This window comes from Salvia splendens, chromosome 19 (assembly GCF_004379255.2).
Source record: "Salvia splendens isolate huo1 chromosome 19, SspV2, whole genome shotgun sequence".
Classification (NCBI taxonomy): Eukaryota; Viridiplantae; Streptophyta; class Magnoliopsida; order Lamiales; family Lamiaceae; genus Salvia; species Salvia splendens.
This window is the reverse complement of record NC_056050.1, coordinates 7,898,805-7,916,535: the sequence shown is the minus strand read 5'-3', so window position 1 is coordinate 7,916,535 and position 17,731 is coordinate 7,898,805. Positions and strand designations below refer to the sequence as shown.

At 40.1% G+C, this 17,731-nt stretch overlaps 1 protein-coding gene and 1 pseudogene across 1 annotated transcript; one reads left to right on the top strand and one right to left on the bottom strand.

Moving 5' to 3' along the window:
• The first annotated feature begins 556 nt into the window (after window positions 1-556).
• On the top strand, window positions 557-8,040 carry LOC121778353 (mitochondrial arginine transporter BAC2-like). The gene is made up of 2 exons (XM_042175686.1): window positions 557-1,255; window positions 7,171-8,040. Exons 1-2 carry the CDS (start codon window positions 1,022-1,024, stop codon window positions 7,825-7,827), a joined length of 891 nt encoding a protein of 296 aa, XP_042031620.1. The 5' UTR covers window positions 557-1,021; the 3' UTR covers window positions 7,828-8,040.
• An 800-nt stretch (window positions 8,041-8,840) lies between these two features.
• Window positions 8,841-14,022, bottom strand: LOC121780452 (annotated as a pseudogene).
• Between the last annotated feature and the right edge of the window lie 3,709 nt (window positions 14,023-17,731).

Here is a 17,731-nt window from a genome sequence, read left to right as displayed (position 1 = left end):
TCGGACGTCCGCCACTGTGGCGAGGGTCGGACGTCCGCCACTGTGGCGAGGGTCGGACGTCCGATAATTATTATTATTTTTTTTAAAATTCTATGTATTTTCTAAATTCTCTTTTTTTAATGTTTTATGACTATGTATTTTTGCCCGTTTTTTGGTTTCCCATAATTTTTCCCGTATTTTGCTTTCCCGTACTTTTTGTTTATATTAAAATTAAATTATTGTGATTTTTTTTATTGCGGGATGTCCTAGTGGGAAGGGCGATGGGAAGGGCGGATTATGCAGGGGATGTCCTAGTGATGTGGCAATGGGGTGGGATGTCCTAGTGACGTGGCAGAAGGTGTTTTTGGGATGTCCTAGTGGGAGAGATGCTCTTAAAATAATTATATATAGTACATCAAATTGATGAATATTCCAAAAGTTCTAGCTAATTCCTAAAAGTAATTCCTAATAATATTAGGATAATTGATGAGTCATAAGCCAGTGGCTCACGTCTCAGTGATCTAACTAAATCAATCCCAGTTTAGATGACTGAAACAAACTCCCAAAATTAGAATTACGAGGTCTGATTCTGTTGATGCTTTTCTGTATGTATTAGTTTTGATTTTGTGCCACACAAAAAATCATTAAAAAAAGAGCGAGAATAAAGGGCATATCAAAAAAAGAACCCGTGAGCTTGGAATTCCAAAAGGTGGTATATTCACGTCCATTTTCTGCCTCATATTGACTGCTTCAAGATTGCTATATTTCTTGTATCTAAACTGAGATTCAAGAAAAAAAAGACAATTGTGTATAGCTTTGCTAAATGTGATCAAAATTACCTTATTTCAATATGCTATGTTCATAGAATCTAGGAAATACTACTTGGTTTTCCCTTTGCAGATTCATTCAATTCAAGATTACAAATTGTTGATCAAATAAGGCAGCTTTATAAGTTGAGATTGCATTTGTTTGAAGTAGAATAGTCTATAGATATTGAGAGAGAGAGAGTGTGTGTGTGTGTGGAAATTGGAATGAGAGTGAAATGGATTTCTGGCCGGAATTTCTTGCAAACAGTTGGGGGAGAGAATTTGTGGCCGGTGGATTCGGTGGCACCGCCGGAATAATCGCCGGCTATCCGCTCGATACGCTCAGAATCCGACAGCAGAGCACCGCGGAAGGGACGGCGGCCCAAATATTCCGGCGCCTGGTGGCTGCGGAGGGTCCCTTTTCCCTCTACCGCGGCATGGCCGCTCCTTTGGCTTCTGTAACTTTCCAGGTTCTTATTTATTGCTTTAAGAATTATAATCTTAATCTCCTTCAGTTTTTCTATGCAAAAATGGCCAAATAAATCAATCAGTTGCTAAATTCTGGTTAGAACTGAAATGATATATCATCAGTTGCAAAATTTTGCAATTATCTTTTCCGGCGATAACTGTGATTTATCTATGTGAATAAAAATGGCGTTGTGTGGTTTACCTAGAAACTCAAACTATAGTGAGATAATTGGTTGCCACATCATTGCATTTAAAAGTTTAAAGGGGTGCATCATTTGTATCGTCTCCTTTGTTGACATGTGAAGAACGAACCTACGGTTGTGATGATCGAAATGCAAATTAATGAAATGACAACATGCAAGGAAGAACACAAGCGAATTACGTGGTTCGGCGTAAGCCTACATCCACGGGCAGAATCTGGTGTGTTTCTTTATTGATCACTCGAGAAATTACAAACATAAGAGCACTCAAAACTCTCAAGAATTTACAAGATGGAAAACCCTCAACTCGCCCGAAAACTTCTTGCTTCGAGAGCTAAAAACGCACAGCTGAAAGATAACACTTCCTCTCTTGAATTCTCTCTCTATCACTTTTGATTTCTGTTGTTGTTTTTTTCTGGAATGAATCGCAACTCCCTTAAGAAGTATCGATCAAGAAAACCGCCGAACAGCTTCCTTTGCCGAACAGCTTCCTTTTGCCGAACAGCTTCCTTTTGCCGAACAGCTTCCTTTGCCGAAAACGGTTATAACCGTTTCCAACGGCTAGTTCCTGTTTTGGTTCCCAACGGCTATTTCCTGACTTGATTCTTCCACCAGCTCAATCCGATCTTGATGAGCTCAAATACTAACAAATCCTCCACCTTTGAGCAATCTAAGATCCATCACCACCAGTTCCACCTTCCTTCCCATACTTACAAATTTCGGACCACCCCAACCAAATCCAAGCAATGTCGGAACTTGGATCTTGGTAGGGCTTTAGTAAGTGCATCAGCCGCATTGTGCTCGGTGCTGACCTTCTCAATCTTCACCGCACCCTTCTCAACCTCATCTCGAATGAAATGCAGCCTCACGTCTATATGTTTGCTGCGTTCATGATATGTCTGATGTTTCGAGAGACAAATCGCGCTATTGCTGTCGCACTTGATCACAACATTCTCTTGCTTCACCCCAAAATCACCAACTATACCCCTAAGCCAGAAGCTTTCCTTTACTGCCTCAGCAAGAGCTATATACTCTGCCTCCGTCGTCGATAGAGCCACCACGGATTGGAGATTAGACTTCCAGCTCACCGCGGAGCCGAACAAGGTAAATATGTACCCAGATTGTGAGCGCCTATTATCAAGGTTAGCTGCATAATCTGAATCGCAAAACCCAATAATGCTATCCTTATCTCCTTCATTCTCTGATTTGAACATTATTCCCAGATCACTACTTCCTTTGAGATACTTGAGAATCCCTTTCAAAACCAACCAGTGCTCTCTTCCCGGACAGGACATGTATCTGCTCACCACGCTTACCGCATGAGAAATATCAGGCCTTGTGCATATCATCATATACATCACACTCCCAACTATGTTGGAATAAGGTATCTGGCTCATCTCTCTTTCTTCTTGCTGATTTCTGGGACATTGTGATTTGGACAGCTTAGTCTGTTGTGATAGTGGAACTGAGGTTGCGCTACTCTTGTCAATCTGATATTTGTGCAGTACTTTCTGAATGTAGCCTTCTTGGGACAACCACAACACCCTCTTATCTGCATTTCTGAATATATCCATTCCCAAAATCTTGCTAGCACTCCCCAGATCCTTGATTTCAAATCCCTTTTTCAATAAGGCTTTCACCCTATCTAGCTCCTGTCTATCTGGTCCAGCAAGCAAGATGTCGTCTACATATAATAGCAAATACACAGCAGGTCCCTCAGACTTTGATTTGAAGTAGACACAACTATCATATCTGGAATTTATAAATCCCATACTCTGCATATGTTCATCAAACTTGATATGCCATTGTCTACTTGCTTGCTTCAAACCGTATAGACTTTTCTTTAGTAGACAAACCTTATCTTCACTCCCATGTATCACAAATCCCTCTGGCTGATTCATGTATATAGTTTCCTCAAGCTCTCCATGAAGAAAGGCTGTCTTCACATCAAGTTGGTCCAAAAACCAACTTCTTTGAGCAACTATAGCTAGCAAAATTCTGATTGAGGCATGCTTTACCACTGGAGAAAATACTTCATTATAGTCTATTCCCTCCTCTTGTGTGAACCCCCGAGCTACAAGCCTAGCCTTGAACCTAATCTTGTTCCCAACCTCCAACTTTTTCTTGTATATCCACTTACAACTCACTGGTTTTTGTGTGGAAGGTCTCTTCACAAGCACCCATGTCTTGTTCTTGATCAGGGACTGTATTTCATCTATCATAGCCTCCATCCACTGCTTGCTCTCCTTAGAACTCATAGCTTCCTTGAAGCTTGAAGGCTCTGCATACTCTATGTTTTCTGCAACACATAGTGCATATAGCAAGTATTCTTCTTCACTGTATCTTGTAGATGGTTTAGGGATTCTTCTGACCCTATCTCTGGCTAGAACATAGTCACCCAAATCCTGCTGCTCTTCTTCAGGGTTCAAGACATCAGCATCTGCTTCTTCTTGTTCACTATGATTTCCCATCTGCTGTTCAGGCTCAGCAATTCTATCTGCTCCAGAAACCTCCACCTGAACTGATTCCTCAGCCTCCTCAGGTTCTGGAACACCCATCTCCACCATCCTCTCAGGCTCTGGTTCTTTCTCAGAATGAGATGGCCTCTGGCTCTCTTGAGCCTTTTCCAGAAATGGCATCCTACTTTCTTCAAATTGCACATCTCTAGAGATAATAACTTTCTGATTTCCTGGCTCTATGCACCACAGTCTGTAGCCCTTCACTCCCTTTTGGTATCCAATCATCACACATCTCAAGGCCCTTGGCTCCAACTTACTTTGCCTGATGTGTGCATAAGCCATACAACCAAAAATCTTCATATTCGAATAATCCATGGCCTTTCCATACCATCTCTGATCAGGAGTGTCAAAAGCTATAGCTGAAGAAGGACTTCTATTGATGAGAACTGCTGCCATACTCACAGCCTCACCCCAGAATCTCTTAGCCATTCCAGAGCCAAAGAGCATACATCTAACTCGCTCTAGGATGGTTCTATTCATGCGCTCAGCAACTCCATTCTGTTGGGGATTAGATGGAGATGTCCTATGCCTCTTCATACCTTTCTGCTTGCAGAAAGAATCAAACTCCCCACTTAGAAATTCCAGCCCATTATCAGTTCTTAAACACTTCAAAGAACACCCTTTCTCCACCTCCACTTCCCTACACCACTCCTTGAATTTCATGAATGTCTCTGACTTTTCCTTCAAGATAAACACCCATAATTTTCTAGAAAAATCATCAATAATGGATAGAAAGTATCTACCTCCACCCAATGAAGCTGGTGTAGCTGGGCCCCACAAGTCACTGTGGGCATAGTCTAGTGGTGACTTTGAGCTGTGAATTCCTCTTCCATAGGGCAGTTTCTTACTCTTTCCGAGCACACATTGCTCACACAAACCCAACTGCTCATTGGGATTTTCCAGCTTAATCAGCTCCTTCTTGGCCAATTCTTTAATTCCAGTTTCTCCCAAGTGTCCGAGTCTGAGATGCCACATTCTTAAGTCTAATACCTGCACCAGATTCACAGATCCAGTAACCACACTTGCCTTTAGATAGTATAGGCTTCTCTTTCTCTCAGTCATCATAACAACATCACCATTCTTGACGATGTTCATAATCCCATCAGATAATATGCAATTATATCCTGCTGCATCCAACACTCCAATAGAGATCAAATTCCTCTTAATCTCTGGAATAAACCTCACACCAGTGAGTAACCTGATGGAGCCATCATGAAGTCTAAGCCTGATGGACCCAACTCCTCTGATTCTGCATATCTGGTCATTTCCTAACAAAACTGATCCAGCTGCATTCTTGATTTCCTCAAAATGACTTCTAGTTGGACACATGTGGAAGCTACATCCAGAATCCATGATCCATGGAAGTTCTTCCATGTCCTCAGTCACACACAGAGCCTCCGGGACCACCAACTCTTCTGCAATATCAGCATTGTTCTTGCCATTCTCTTCCTCGGCCTGCTTCTTCTTCCAAACCCAACAATTCTTCTTTATGTGGCCTGGTTTCTTGCAGTGATGGCATGATCTGGTCTCTTTCCAGTCAGCTGTCTTGTTTTTCCATGGCTTCTTCTGTGACTTTCTTTTCACATTCTTCTTGTGATCAGCAACACTCAGACTCTCAGACACCATTTCAGTGGACTTTGGATTAGATTTCTGGATTTCCTTGAGCTTTAGAGCAGAGTACACCTCTTCATATCCAATCTTGGACTCTCTACCAAGAAGTATAGCATCCTTGAAATGCTCATAACTTGGTGGCAAGGAATTCAACAACATCAGAGCCTTGTCCTCATCTTTAATCTCTTCATCAATGTTCTCAAGATCATCGATGCATTTCCCAAATTCTTCGAGCTGTTCCAACACACCTTTTCCATCAGCAATCTTGAAAGTGAGAAGTTTCTGCTTCAGGTGCAGCCGATTTGCCAAGGATTTGGCCATGTATAATGACTCCAACTTGGACCAAACTCCAGCCGCTGTCTCCTCCTTTGAAACTTCTCTGAGGACTCTGTCATTGAGGTTGAGTATCAAGGTACTATATGCCTTGTACTCTCTGTCTTGAGCCTTTGCCTTCTCCTTTTCATCAGGCTCGGGCTTCTCCTCCTCATTACTGCCTCCACCATTTAGGGTTTCCCATAAACCCTGTTGCATCAAGATTGCTTTCATCTTCAGCCTCCATAGGCCAAAATCATTTCGGCCTGTGAACTTTTCAACATCAAACCTTGCTGCAGCCATTATTCAAACAGGTTGAGCGCCTTCTTGAAAAAAAAAACAAAGAAAGAACTCCCAAAACTTTATGCCTTCTCGATCAATTCAGTGGACGAATTTCCCACAGACGGCGCCACGTTGTGAAGAACGAACCTACGGTTGTGATGATCGAAATGCAAATTAATGAAATGACAACATGCAAGGAAGAACACAAGCGAATTACGTGGTTCGGCGTAAGCCTACATCCACGGGCAGAATCTGGTGTGTTTCTTTATTGATCACTCGAGAAATTACAAACATAAGAGCACTCAAAACTCTCAAGAATTTACAAGATGGAAAACCCTCAACTCGCCCGAAAACTTCTTGCTTCGAGAGCTAAAAACGCACAGCTGAAAGATAACACTTCCTCTCTTGAATTCTCTCTCTATCACTTTTGATTTCTGTTGTTGTTTTTTTCTGGAATGAATCGCAACTCCCTTAAGAAGTATCGATCAAGAAAACCCCCGAACAGCTTCCTTTGCCGAACAGCTTCCTTTTGCCGAACAGCTTCCTTTGCCGAAAATGGTTATAACCGTTTCCAACGGCTAGTTCCTGTTTTGGTTCCCAACGGCTATTTCCTGACTTGATTCTTCCACCAGCTCAATCCGATCTTGATGAGCTCAAATACTAACATGACATTTAGTAGAAATGCTAAAATCAAAATTTTACATAAGATGCAAGAATCGTGGTCTGAACTTGGCTCAGTGTGTGTTTTGAATATTACTATAAGAAATTAGTGTAAGTCGTAGATTAATCATAGCAACATGGAGTACTAAATTCAAATTTTGGTTACATATGGTTCCGTTTCTAACTTTGCTATGCTAATTGAATTTTGTAATCCTGTATTTATATAATCAGCACGTTTAAAAGGTGTAATGAATGGCAGAAGATACAAGTAGAAATGGAAAATTTAAAATGATGGAAGAATGATAGATGCAAATTAAATGTCTGTTTTTGCAGAATGCTATAGCTTTCCAAACATATGCAATCCTTTCAAGAGCAGTAGATGGACACTGTAGTAGCTCCAATGATCCACCCTCATACACAGGAGTTTCTCTTGGTGGGTTCGGCACGGGAGCCATCCAGAGCCTCGTCCTCAGCCCGGTCGAACTGGTCAAGATCCGTCTCCAGCTTCTCCGCAGCCCCATGGGGCCACGGGATGTGGCCCGGAGCATACTCCGAGCGGAAGGCTTTCGGGGCCTATATCGGGGCCTAACCATTACGGTGCTGAGGGACGCCCCTGCCCATGGGGTCTACTTCTCGACGTACGAGTACACGAGGGAGTGGCTCCACCCGGGCTGCAGGAAGGGCGGCTGCGAGTCGTATGGGACAATGCTGCTTGCAGGAGGGCTGGCGGGTGTGGCTAGCTGGATCTGCTGCTACCCGTTGGACGTGGTGAAGACGCGGCTGCAGGCGCAGTCGAGGTCGTGCGAGAGATACGGTGGGATAGTGGATTGTTTCCGGAAGAGTGTGAGGGAGGAAGGGTATCATGTGTTGTGGAGAGGTTTGGGGACTGCTGTGTTGAGGGCCTTTATTGTGAATGGGGCTATCTTTACTGCTTATGAGACCGCACTAAGGTGCTTTTTCCGGGCCAACGACAATCCGGCCACCATTTAGGCCGGAGACGGCCGGCCCTTTTCAGGGGCAACGCCGGTTGTGGTACAAAGGGGAAATTCTTGGAATTCGATTTAATTTACTCTGCTTTTTAATCTATTGCTATTATCAAATGTTCTTATATCTTGTGAAGTTTCCTTTGTATGTTTGAATTTATAGCTACGGTAATGCGTTTGTATTCTGATGTACTAATTGATAAAATGAGCTCTCAACGCTTGAACTACTTCACAGCAAATTGTCTATTAACAACCCTATGTTTATAACATCTAGACATTTAGATTGGGATAGTTGTTTTAAACATCTCCATTCCCATATGAGTACTCAATTTTCATTCATCCCAATTCCGACAACAGTATGCTACTCCCTCCATCCCACTACAAGTAAGACGTTTCTATTCTGTCGTTGTTTTGTAAAATTAATAGTTAGTTAGAGTGAAAAGAAAGTAAAGTAAATCAGAGAATAATATAGATACGACTCTCTCTATATTATTTTTTCTCCACTCTAACTGTTTATTACTACCTCCATCATGGTTTAGAAAAGTTAGTAGAATATGAGGTCTATTTTTTTATATTGGTTTTATAATAGAATGTGAGACATACATACCATTTACATTAAAAGTGAAATGTGACTCTTATAATAGAACAGGGATGGTATCATCTTAGCAAAACAATAGCCGAAAAGAAACACCTCTTATAGTGGGACAGAGGGAGTAGTACTTTTTAAAAATACTCTTATTACTTTCTTTTCATCTTACTTGACTAATGACCAAAAATGACCTAAATCCTTGCAACATTTACAAATTACAATAATTAATATATAACCCACCCTTGCAACAGGTGTGACATTACCATCAATATTTTCACTCTAAATCGCCATCGAAAGGTGCTGAGTATAAATTATTTTATACTACAAGAATGAGATACAATATCGTCTACTGCAAGACCTAGATTATCAAGTTCAGATTTTATTTTAGAAGTTGAAAACATAGTAGAAAGTAGAAACAAAACACACAAGGATTTGAGAAAGTATACATGCTGAAAGCCTTCAGCAGAAGAACTGGCTCACTTTTTTTATATCGAGGAGACATTATCAAATTGTAAAGGAGTTTGCAGAAATCTTTACAATGCAGCCTCTTAAACAAATCAATGATTGTAGAATGGATATAAACGGGGCAGGCAGATCTCTGCCCCCAATCGGGCACCAGACAGTGCCGCACAGGCCTTTACAGCACCAACAACACTGTCTTAAGCGGTGATTTTCTGACTACAAGAGTGACGGCAGTAGTATCGAAATCCCAAGCAAGCAGCAGCAGCACAACAGTCTATGTAGTATCATGGCATACCTTCGAGTCTAGTAGCCAGAAGAGACTAGGACGTTGTGATCCTTCAAGTGTTTCTGGAATTGACCCAAGCGGTTTTGTAACCGGAGGATGCCAGCAGCCTTCTGCGATAGGATTGAGTTCAATCGTGAGATGTAATCATCTAGCTGGTTGCCAGGTTGATCAGTCTCGACCAACAGATTCATCTCCTGCAAAGTGCAAATAGCGAAATCAAGCATGTGCTTAAAGAGGGAGAAAGACATTAAAAGAAAATTTCAGAAACCTCTCTAACAATCTCCATACTCTCCTCCACCTGTTTCCTGTGAGCATGAACAAGATCTTCCTCTTCCTAAACACGGACAACAGAAACTAGAAATTAATACCATAATTACCATTATAGCAATATATATGCCTTATTCATATCTTCCAATATGGTAATTCTGCTATACTCTTACCTTCAATAAAGAAGCTAAATCATCATCTGAATTTAAATATTTTTTTTCTGATTTAGGAGGCTCCTTCCACTTGGATTGAATATGGTCTATCTTCATTTTATCATCAGGATTCGGAAGACTGTGTAATTCAACTCTTGAGTTTTTCTTCCAAGACAGCTTCTCTTGCTCATAGAAATCCTCGTCATAATCTTCCCTATCAGTTTGTTCGAGCCATGAATCACCTGTATCATCTTCAAAAGTCGTAGCAGGAGGAAGGACTGACGATAAAGGTTGTGCAGTTGATTCTTTCAGGTTTGAGGTCGACAATAGCACATCTTTTTTTTGTGTTGCCTCTAGAAAGGCTCTTTACCCTACAACAGCAACATAATGCTCAAGACTTAACAAATTTAGAAGTGTTTGCTGAAAGAATAATTACTCATTAAAATATAAGATTTACCTATCAGCATATCTTAAAGTGTTCAAGGTGTGCTCACAGGATCCTGAGTTTGGTGAAATACATGATATCATACAGTGCGAGAATTCCCTACGAAGGAATCTCGTAAAACTTCAGTTAATTTACTTCCGCTAAACGGAATGTGTCCTTGGTCATTGTCAAGTGCTCTAATACATTCTTTGAGTGCAAGCAAACTTTTGTAGATCTCTGCTCCTTCCATTCTGCTTAGTCAGAAAATTGGATAAGTGCGACAACTTTTTGTAATCATTATATTTTCTTCTCTCAAACAACAGGTAATTTGCATCGCAAGTGCAAGTATATCTTGTGTATAATATAGTTTTAATAACACATTAGTAAGAAATCTATTATGTCAATTTACTAAGCCAGATACCTGGTTTGCTTGTCATTGTCTGTAGTATCTGCCCCACGTTCGCTTCCAGCAAGGTCTATGAAGGAGAGCTTACCAACAAGTCGTGCAGGTTTAGATTCACTTCCATCCACAGATCTCTTAACAGAAAGCTGAAGAATCGCATGTGACCGAGATGATTCCTCATTTGCACCTGTGGTTCCAGTACTTCTTATCGCATTTCCTCTCTCAATGAGCTCCTTAACTATCTCCACATCCACTACTCGATACTCTTGCAAGCCCACAATACAAACTTGCTGCTTCCCATCCTCTCTCATACAAAGTTTCCTACAAGTACAGAAGTTAAAAAGTTTGTTGGCAATACAATGGAGGGAGCAAAGCAATAAAAGAACCCAGAGAAAAAGCTTACTTCCTATCACTAAGCAGATCAAAGAGCTTCCCTCCATATATCTCAAAGAAGCTGAAAAACAATTGAAACCCTTGGTTCCTGTAGGTGTGATGAATGAGCCTCAAAATATCTCTCACTGCTCTGAGAGGCAGTGGTTTAATGGTATATGTTTTGCCACTTCCTGATGAATTAGAGATGGTGAAATTCTGAGAAAGAGAAAGTGAACATGAAAAGGGATATAGAAAGTAGTGATGACACCAAAGAAAAGGAATAAGGTTTTATCAAGAGTTTTCTTCTTTGAAACATTAAAAAAGTTGAGTTAAGATGCTAAAATCATTTCAAGATTGATACTGTACAGAGAGAAATTAAAACTATCCAGACAAAAATAAGAAGAATTATACAACTTGCAATTCCATCTGATTATAGGATGGCATGTCATTACCTGTTTGCCCATAAGCAAAGCAAGTAGCTTTTGTACGTTGGAAAATTATGGGAATGATAGGCTCTACGGTTTCACGATATACCTAGAGAAAGGATACATGAACCAGAATTAAGCAAACACCAAGATAAAGTAAAAGATCCACTTCAGATTAATATAGATTATTCATGGGATGGGATATAATTACCTCATCATTTCAGACTTCTTCATTTAGTACAGCATCAAAAACAAATTCGTGTTTCTCCTGATATTCTGTCAGGTCAACCTGGAGTACATTAAGACTAAAATATATGAAAAAAGGATATGCGGATTATACCAGATGAATAGGCATTACCAAGTCTAATTAACGTTTGCTTGGAGAAACAGTCATTTAAAGGAGTTCCCCATAGAGATGAGAAAGGAAGACATGGTTTCAACCATAATAACGTCAATTTTTATCTTATAAGCTTAAAAAGTTCCGAGCCAAGTACATTGCATTGCAAATGTTACTTGTCAGGTCTGGATGGGGAAGTGAGTTATAGATCAAGAAGCAGAGATTACTTAATAAATTTTGAAGGTGGCTTCAGAATATACACTTGAAGACAAAATCTGAAAATTTACAAGAAAATAGTTCTATAAGAGAGCAAAACCTAACTTAATTTTAATAAAGCAAAAATCTCTGGACAAAGGGACAGAGAGCACAAAGTACTATATTTTGGTAACAATTCTATTAAATGAATATTGAGAGAAACGAAAGTCATAACAATTTGTACAGACCTTGAGTTTTGTCTCATGGACGACAAGAGAGTTTGAAAATGTTTCTATGATATCTTCATCATTCTTTGCCAGTTCCCTTTTATTTAGTGGTCTTTTCCTTACCTGGAAAAAAATCACCATGAGTCATACTAGGAAACAACAGTGTTGAAATTTCACTTATCTGGTTGCTGCAAGAAAATCTCGGGAAAGAAAAAGCATGCTAAATAAAATATAACTTCTGAAACTGTTAATTGATTCGATATAAGAATGATCATTTGCTGAAAAGTAATGAGAGATTTTGGCCAGCTAAAATATTTGGAGTATAACAACTACTTAAAAAGCATAATATACATACCACTACTTTGATCTTTGCAACGTTGCCAGCCTTCACATTGTCAGCAGCGATGCTTTTTAGAACATTGGTATCAGGCAAGCCACGTGCTTTGCTAGTTTGTTTATTGATCCCAAAGTACGGGTCAGAATCATCAAAACTTCTTCCTCTTGAAAAATTGTTCACTGGAGGGGCATCATACAGACTGGGAACTGACATCTATTCTCAACAATCACACCCAAAATAGCAGAAAGTGAAAAGAATACAGAAAACAGAGTTAGACAATATCAAAAAAAGTAACTTGATATCTTAAATATAACAATGATGGAATATAATGAAATTCAAGAGACATAACTAGTAACCTCATATATACATGAATCTTTTGCCTTATCCAAATTTCAAATGTATGTTAACATATCAGGCCTACTCCAAATTGCATTTAAATGATTGCTAAAACACAGCAGTACATTATTTCTTAACATAACCTAAACCAATCCCCATACACATAAGAAACCAAACAAGTCACTCAAAATTAGTGTAACCAATGTAGAAACACCACCTCATCAAATGCACAAACATACACAGGGTTCAATTGCATATTACTGCAAAGCCACACAGTGCAGTAGTCTGACTGACAACAACCCCTATTTCCGTCAAACCATCCATATGGCGATGTCTAAAGCTTCTAATTCCATCCACGATGCACGATAGATTTCATTTCCTGCCACATACACTACAACTACTTCCTATAAAACCTATTCCCAAAAACTAGGATATACACGAAAATGATTGCTTCACTACTCATGTCAAAAAATCTACCTCCGGAAGTAGCTCAGTATCAAAGGAATGCAGATCCAACAGCCCTGGGCTACTCTCATTCCTCAAAACCAGCTCCTCTCCATTCTTCCGCCTCATAGGCGACAACAGCTCCGCAAACAAATCACCTCCACTGTAGTTCCTCTGTGCCTGTACACTCCTGTACATTCTAGAACCCTGACCGCCTCCGTTATAATATCCAAAATCCTAGTTTTATTCAAGAAAAAATAAATAAATCAATCAAATTTCTAAGTTCCAGCTCGTGAAATCAGATCTGCGCAAGTTCAAATCCACCAAAATTGAAAAATGTCCCCAAATTTACCTGAACTGGAGGAACTGCGTATTTCAACGACCGTAGATGCTGCAGGCCAGCTGATTGCAGCCATCGTCCGTTCGATGAAGCTTCCACGAATTGGTCGGAGTACTGCCGCTGATGGTGTGCCGCCGCGCCGGATCTCTGCCTTCCCACCGCATTCATCTTTTACGGGATGAAAAAAAGAAGGAAATAAAAAGAGGAAATCCAATCCAACAGTGCTCTCACTCAACCGTCTATGTTCAAATACTAGCAAAAATACCTCCAATCCAACACAAGGTGTGGAATTTTTCTAGAGAGAGAAACTGTGATTGTTAGAGGTAACGATTGAAGAGATGCAGAGAAGAGTGAAGAATGAATTTTTCATCACTTTGCTTTCATTTTTTTTCAAAATAAAATGTTTAAAAAGGAAATTAATTGACTAATTATATTGATCAGTCTTTGATAATCATTTTTATTGGTATGGAAAACTAAGAAATAAAACTGAACAGTAATTCTGACTATTGGGCCCACATATTTCAATTCCATATCCTCCGTTCACATTGTACGATATAGATTTTGTTTTCTTCCAAGATTTTATTAACTTTTCGTCATGATATAGATTTTGTTTTCTTCCAAGATTTTATTAACTTTTACGTCTCATGACGAAAATAGCCCTAAAAATTGAAGGTGTTGTGCAAGCCAGGAGAGAGAGAGCTTGAAGAAATGGAGGAACCTCGTCGTTGCCTAGAATCCTAGCCCCTTGCGCTAGCGGAAGAAGAAACTATGGTGATTCAAATTCACCTGAATTTGATTTTTGGATTGTATAAAACCCTTCTTTTGGTGACTGGAATTGAAAGGTGAGTCTGAAATTGGGGGAAACGAAAATTGAAGGGAGTCCACCGCCTGCCGATGTTCCTACCACATAACACCTTTTTAAATCGTTAGTTATGTAATCAAGCTATTGCTAAATGGGGTCCTGCATAGCACCTCAAATTCCCAAAGTGTAAACTACACATTTTCCGATTTGAAACTCGGAGATAATCGGACTCACAGTTTCTAAACGCCGCACCTCAAACCCACCAAAAAGTCGTCGGTTCTCTGTTGCCCGACCTCTACCATCGTGTATTAATTCAAATATCGTTCTCCATTTCGCACTCTACTGCCCTGTAGTTTCAGAGAAATCGGTCGCGGCGGCAACCGGTATGCATTGCCAGTCACCGGATTTCTGTCCCCGCCGCTGCCGCGGTGAGAAATTACGCAAAGAGGATTTGAGGGATGAGGAGAGGGGGAAATGGAGGGGTAAATGAGTAACTAGGCTTCTATTTCTAGATGGTCTAGAATTAAAAACCACATATTTAGACAGATTTGTTTTTGAGTTTTTTTGAACAGAATAGTGCGGGCCTTTTTTATTTTTTAGGGCTTGACAGAAATTAATGCTGGATCATGAACGCCGACTTACTCCCAGAATTGAACTTATTTCTAGCCATATGAAGGAACATTAACACGCCCGGGAGTTGGAATTTGAATTTTGAAGTGGCACGTATGAGGCACACGTACAAAGCATGTGATTGGTTGAACATGTGGGACGCTGGTGCGCCTATTTATTTTTTAATTTGTTTTGGCGACCATTGTCGTTTCACGTGGTGGGGCACTGTCGTTTCGGCATTCTGTGAATCCATTGCTTAATTATATGACATCATTAAAACCATAATTAAAATCTTTTACAATTGCAATTTCCATTCCATTTTGTTTTGTTCCTTCGATTTAGAGTATCGTTCATAAATGACTTAACTTTTTTTTATAGTTTTGGGGATTTGGGCAATTTGATCTTTTTACACTTTTAACATTTTAAATCTGATATTATTTCAGTGATGTATTAAATCTGATATTATTTCAAAATTATCATTCTTCTTCCCTTTTGTCATCCTTCACTTTGTTTCTTTATTTCAATAGATTTAATTTTATAAAATTAAATTTTAAATTTCAATTTTTAAATATCAATAAATTTTTTAAATTAAAACTATTAATTCATGGACACTATAAATATTGATTAAAACTATTAATTTTTTTTATTTAATATTCAGCTGAATTGAAGAAGTACAAATTAATCATGATGGAAAAATAAGAGCTCTTCTATTTAGCCTTCGTTCAGTTGTTATAATAGCTTGTGATTAAATATTATGAAGTTGACTAAAAATTTGATATAGGAGAATTTTTGTTGAAATTTTCTAGTTAATTTTGATTGTTTTCAAATTAATAAACGAAAATTATATTAGTCTTACATTAGATGCATATTTATTTCAAAATAAATCGTGTTATATGATCTATTTATGATTAAAACTATTAAATATTGATAAAAACTAAGGCGTCGTCGCACCTTATTGATTAAATATTAGACACTATCAAATATTGATTAAAACTATTAATTTTTTATTTAATAGTAATTTTAATAATTAATAAAAATTTATTGATATTTAAAAATTAAAATTTAATTTTATAAAATTAAATCTAATATTGAAATAAAAAACAAAGTGAAGGATGACAAAAGGGAAAAATAATGATAATTTGGAAATAATATCAGATTTAGTACATCACTGAAATAATATCAGATTTAAAATGTTAAAAGTATAAAAAGACCAAATTGCCCCAAACATCGTGCGTGACGCCCACTCGCCGGCCCGCGAGTGGGCGTCGTCACGTGCTGACGCAATAATTTTTTTTTAAAAAAAATTTGAATTTTAAAAAAAAAATAAAAAAAATCGAGCGGTAATATTACCTTTTTCCTTTTTCTTTTTTAATTTTTTAATTAATTTTTTTACTCTATAAATACTCATAATTCATCCTCATTTCACACAGAACTACACATCTATTCTTCCTAAATCATCTCAATTTCCTTTCCAATTTTCATCTAACAACTCATCACAAGATGTCCGGCAACGGCAACTCCGGCGGTGGAGGCTCCGACGGGTGGGATCTCAACGTGTTCGGCGATTGGGAGACCATGATCAACACACTGGGTGGTTCCGGTTCGTCGACGCCGGGCACCCAGGGTTCGGCGACGCCGGGGGTACCAACCACCCAATTTTAACGTGGATGCATATGCCCGTCCCTCCGCCCCGCAGTATTCGCATGGATTATCCCAGATTCAGGAGGATTTTCCCGTTGATCCCACGCCGGGAGTAGGCCGAGGCGGTGGAGGGGGCCGAGGCGGTGGAAGCTCTAGAGCGGAACCCCAGGCGGGCGAGGAGGAAGAGGAAGAGGATCTAGGCCGGCATCCGTACAACAACCTCGAAACGCTGGCGGTGTACAACGCCTGGGTTACCGTCTCATACAATTTCATCGTCGGGAATCAACACCCCCGGAAGTGTTTCTGGATAAAGGTCTGCGAGCTCTACCACCAGATCAAGCCGAAAGGCTCATGCAAGGTCAAAAAATTATGCGGCATCTACTCGACCGAAGCGGCGCACTACCAAAGCGACGCCACGGGAGCCGACATTCTGAGGGCGGCTTTGCGCGTCTACAACCAGGACACTTGCAAACAATTCAAATTTGTTGATGTTTGGCAGGCTGTTAAGGACGAGGAACGGTGGGCCGGCGGTGTCCGCTCCAGCTCGGGCTCAACCTCAAAGCGCACGAAGCACACGACGAGTGGCCAATACTCGTCTGGTGACACCGGTGAGGGCAGCGGCGGACAAGTTAGTGCACCGCAAGAGTTTGCGGGTACGGCCGGCGATGACGGGGGATCCAGCCGTGGGCGCCGTCGGCCACAAGGGACGAAGGCGGCGAACGCGGCTAGAGCGAGGAAGGGCCGAGGCGAATCAAGCCAGGTGGGCTCGGGATCGGGCTCGGGGGAGGCTCGAACACCCTTATGGCGGTGTACATGACCGCCACAATGGCGGACACTTCCCGCTTCTCGCCCTCCCAATACGCATCCTGGTGGAACGGAATTGTGCATATGGCAGCACAACTTGGCCTTCCAACTCCCCCTCCACCTCGACCGCCTTCGGGGGATGATTCACCGGCGGAGTAGTTTTTTATTTTCTTTAAATTTATATTTTAAATTATGCAACGTTTAATTTTTTAGGATTTTAATTGTGTGTTTTTTTTTTAATTAAGTTGTAATTTTTTTTATGTTGTGTGTTTTTTAATGAAGTGTGTTTGTTTTAATTGAATTGGGTGGGAAATAAAAATAAAAAATGAAATTGAATGATAGTAATTTAAGGGACGGTTTAAGGGACGGTTAAGGGACGGAGCGTTGCAGGTTCCGTCCCTTAGTTAAGGGATGGAGTAAAAAAGTACAGTGGGGGCCCCAAATAGTAGTTTAAGGGAC

Coding starts and splice junctions, on each gene's coding strand:
- LOC121778353 (XM_042175686.1), top strand. CDS start 1,022: ATGGATTTCTGGCCGGAATTTCTTGCAAACAGTTGGGGGAGAGAATTT. Junction 1,256..7,170: donor TGGCTTCTGTAACTTTCCAG/GTTCTTATTTAT, acceptor CTGTTTTTGCAG/AATGCTATAGCTTTCCAAAC.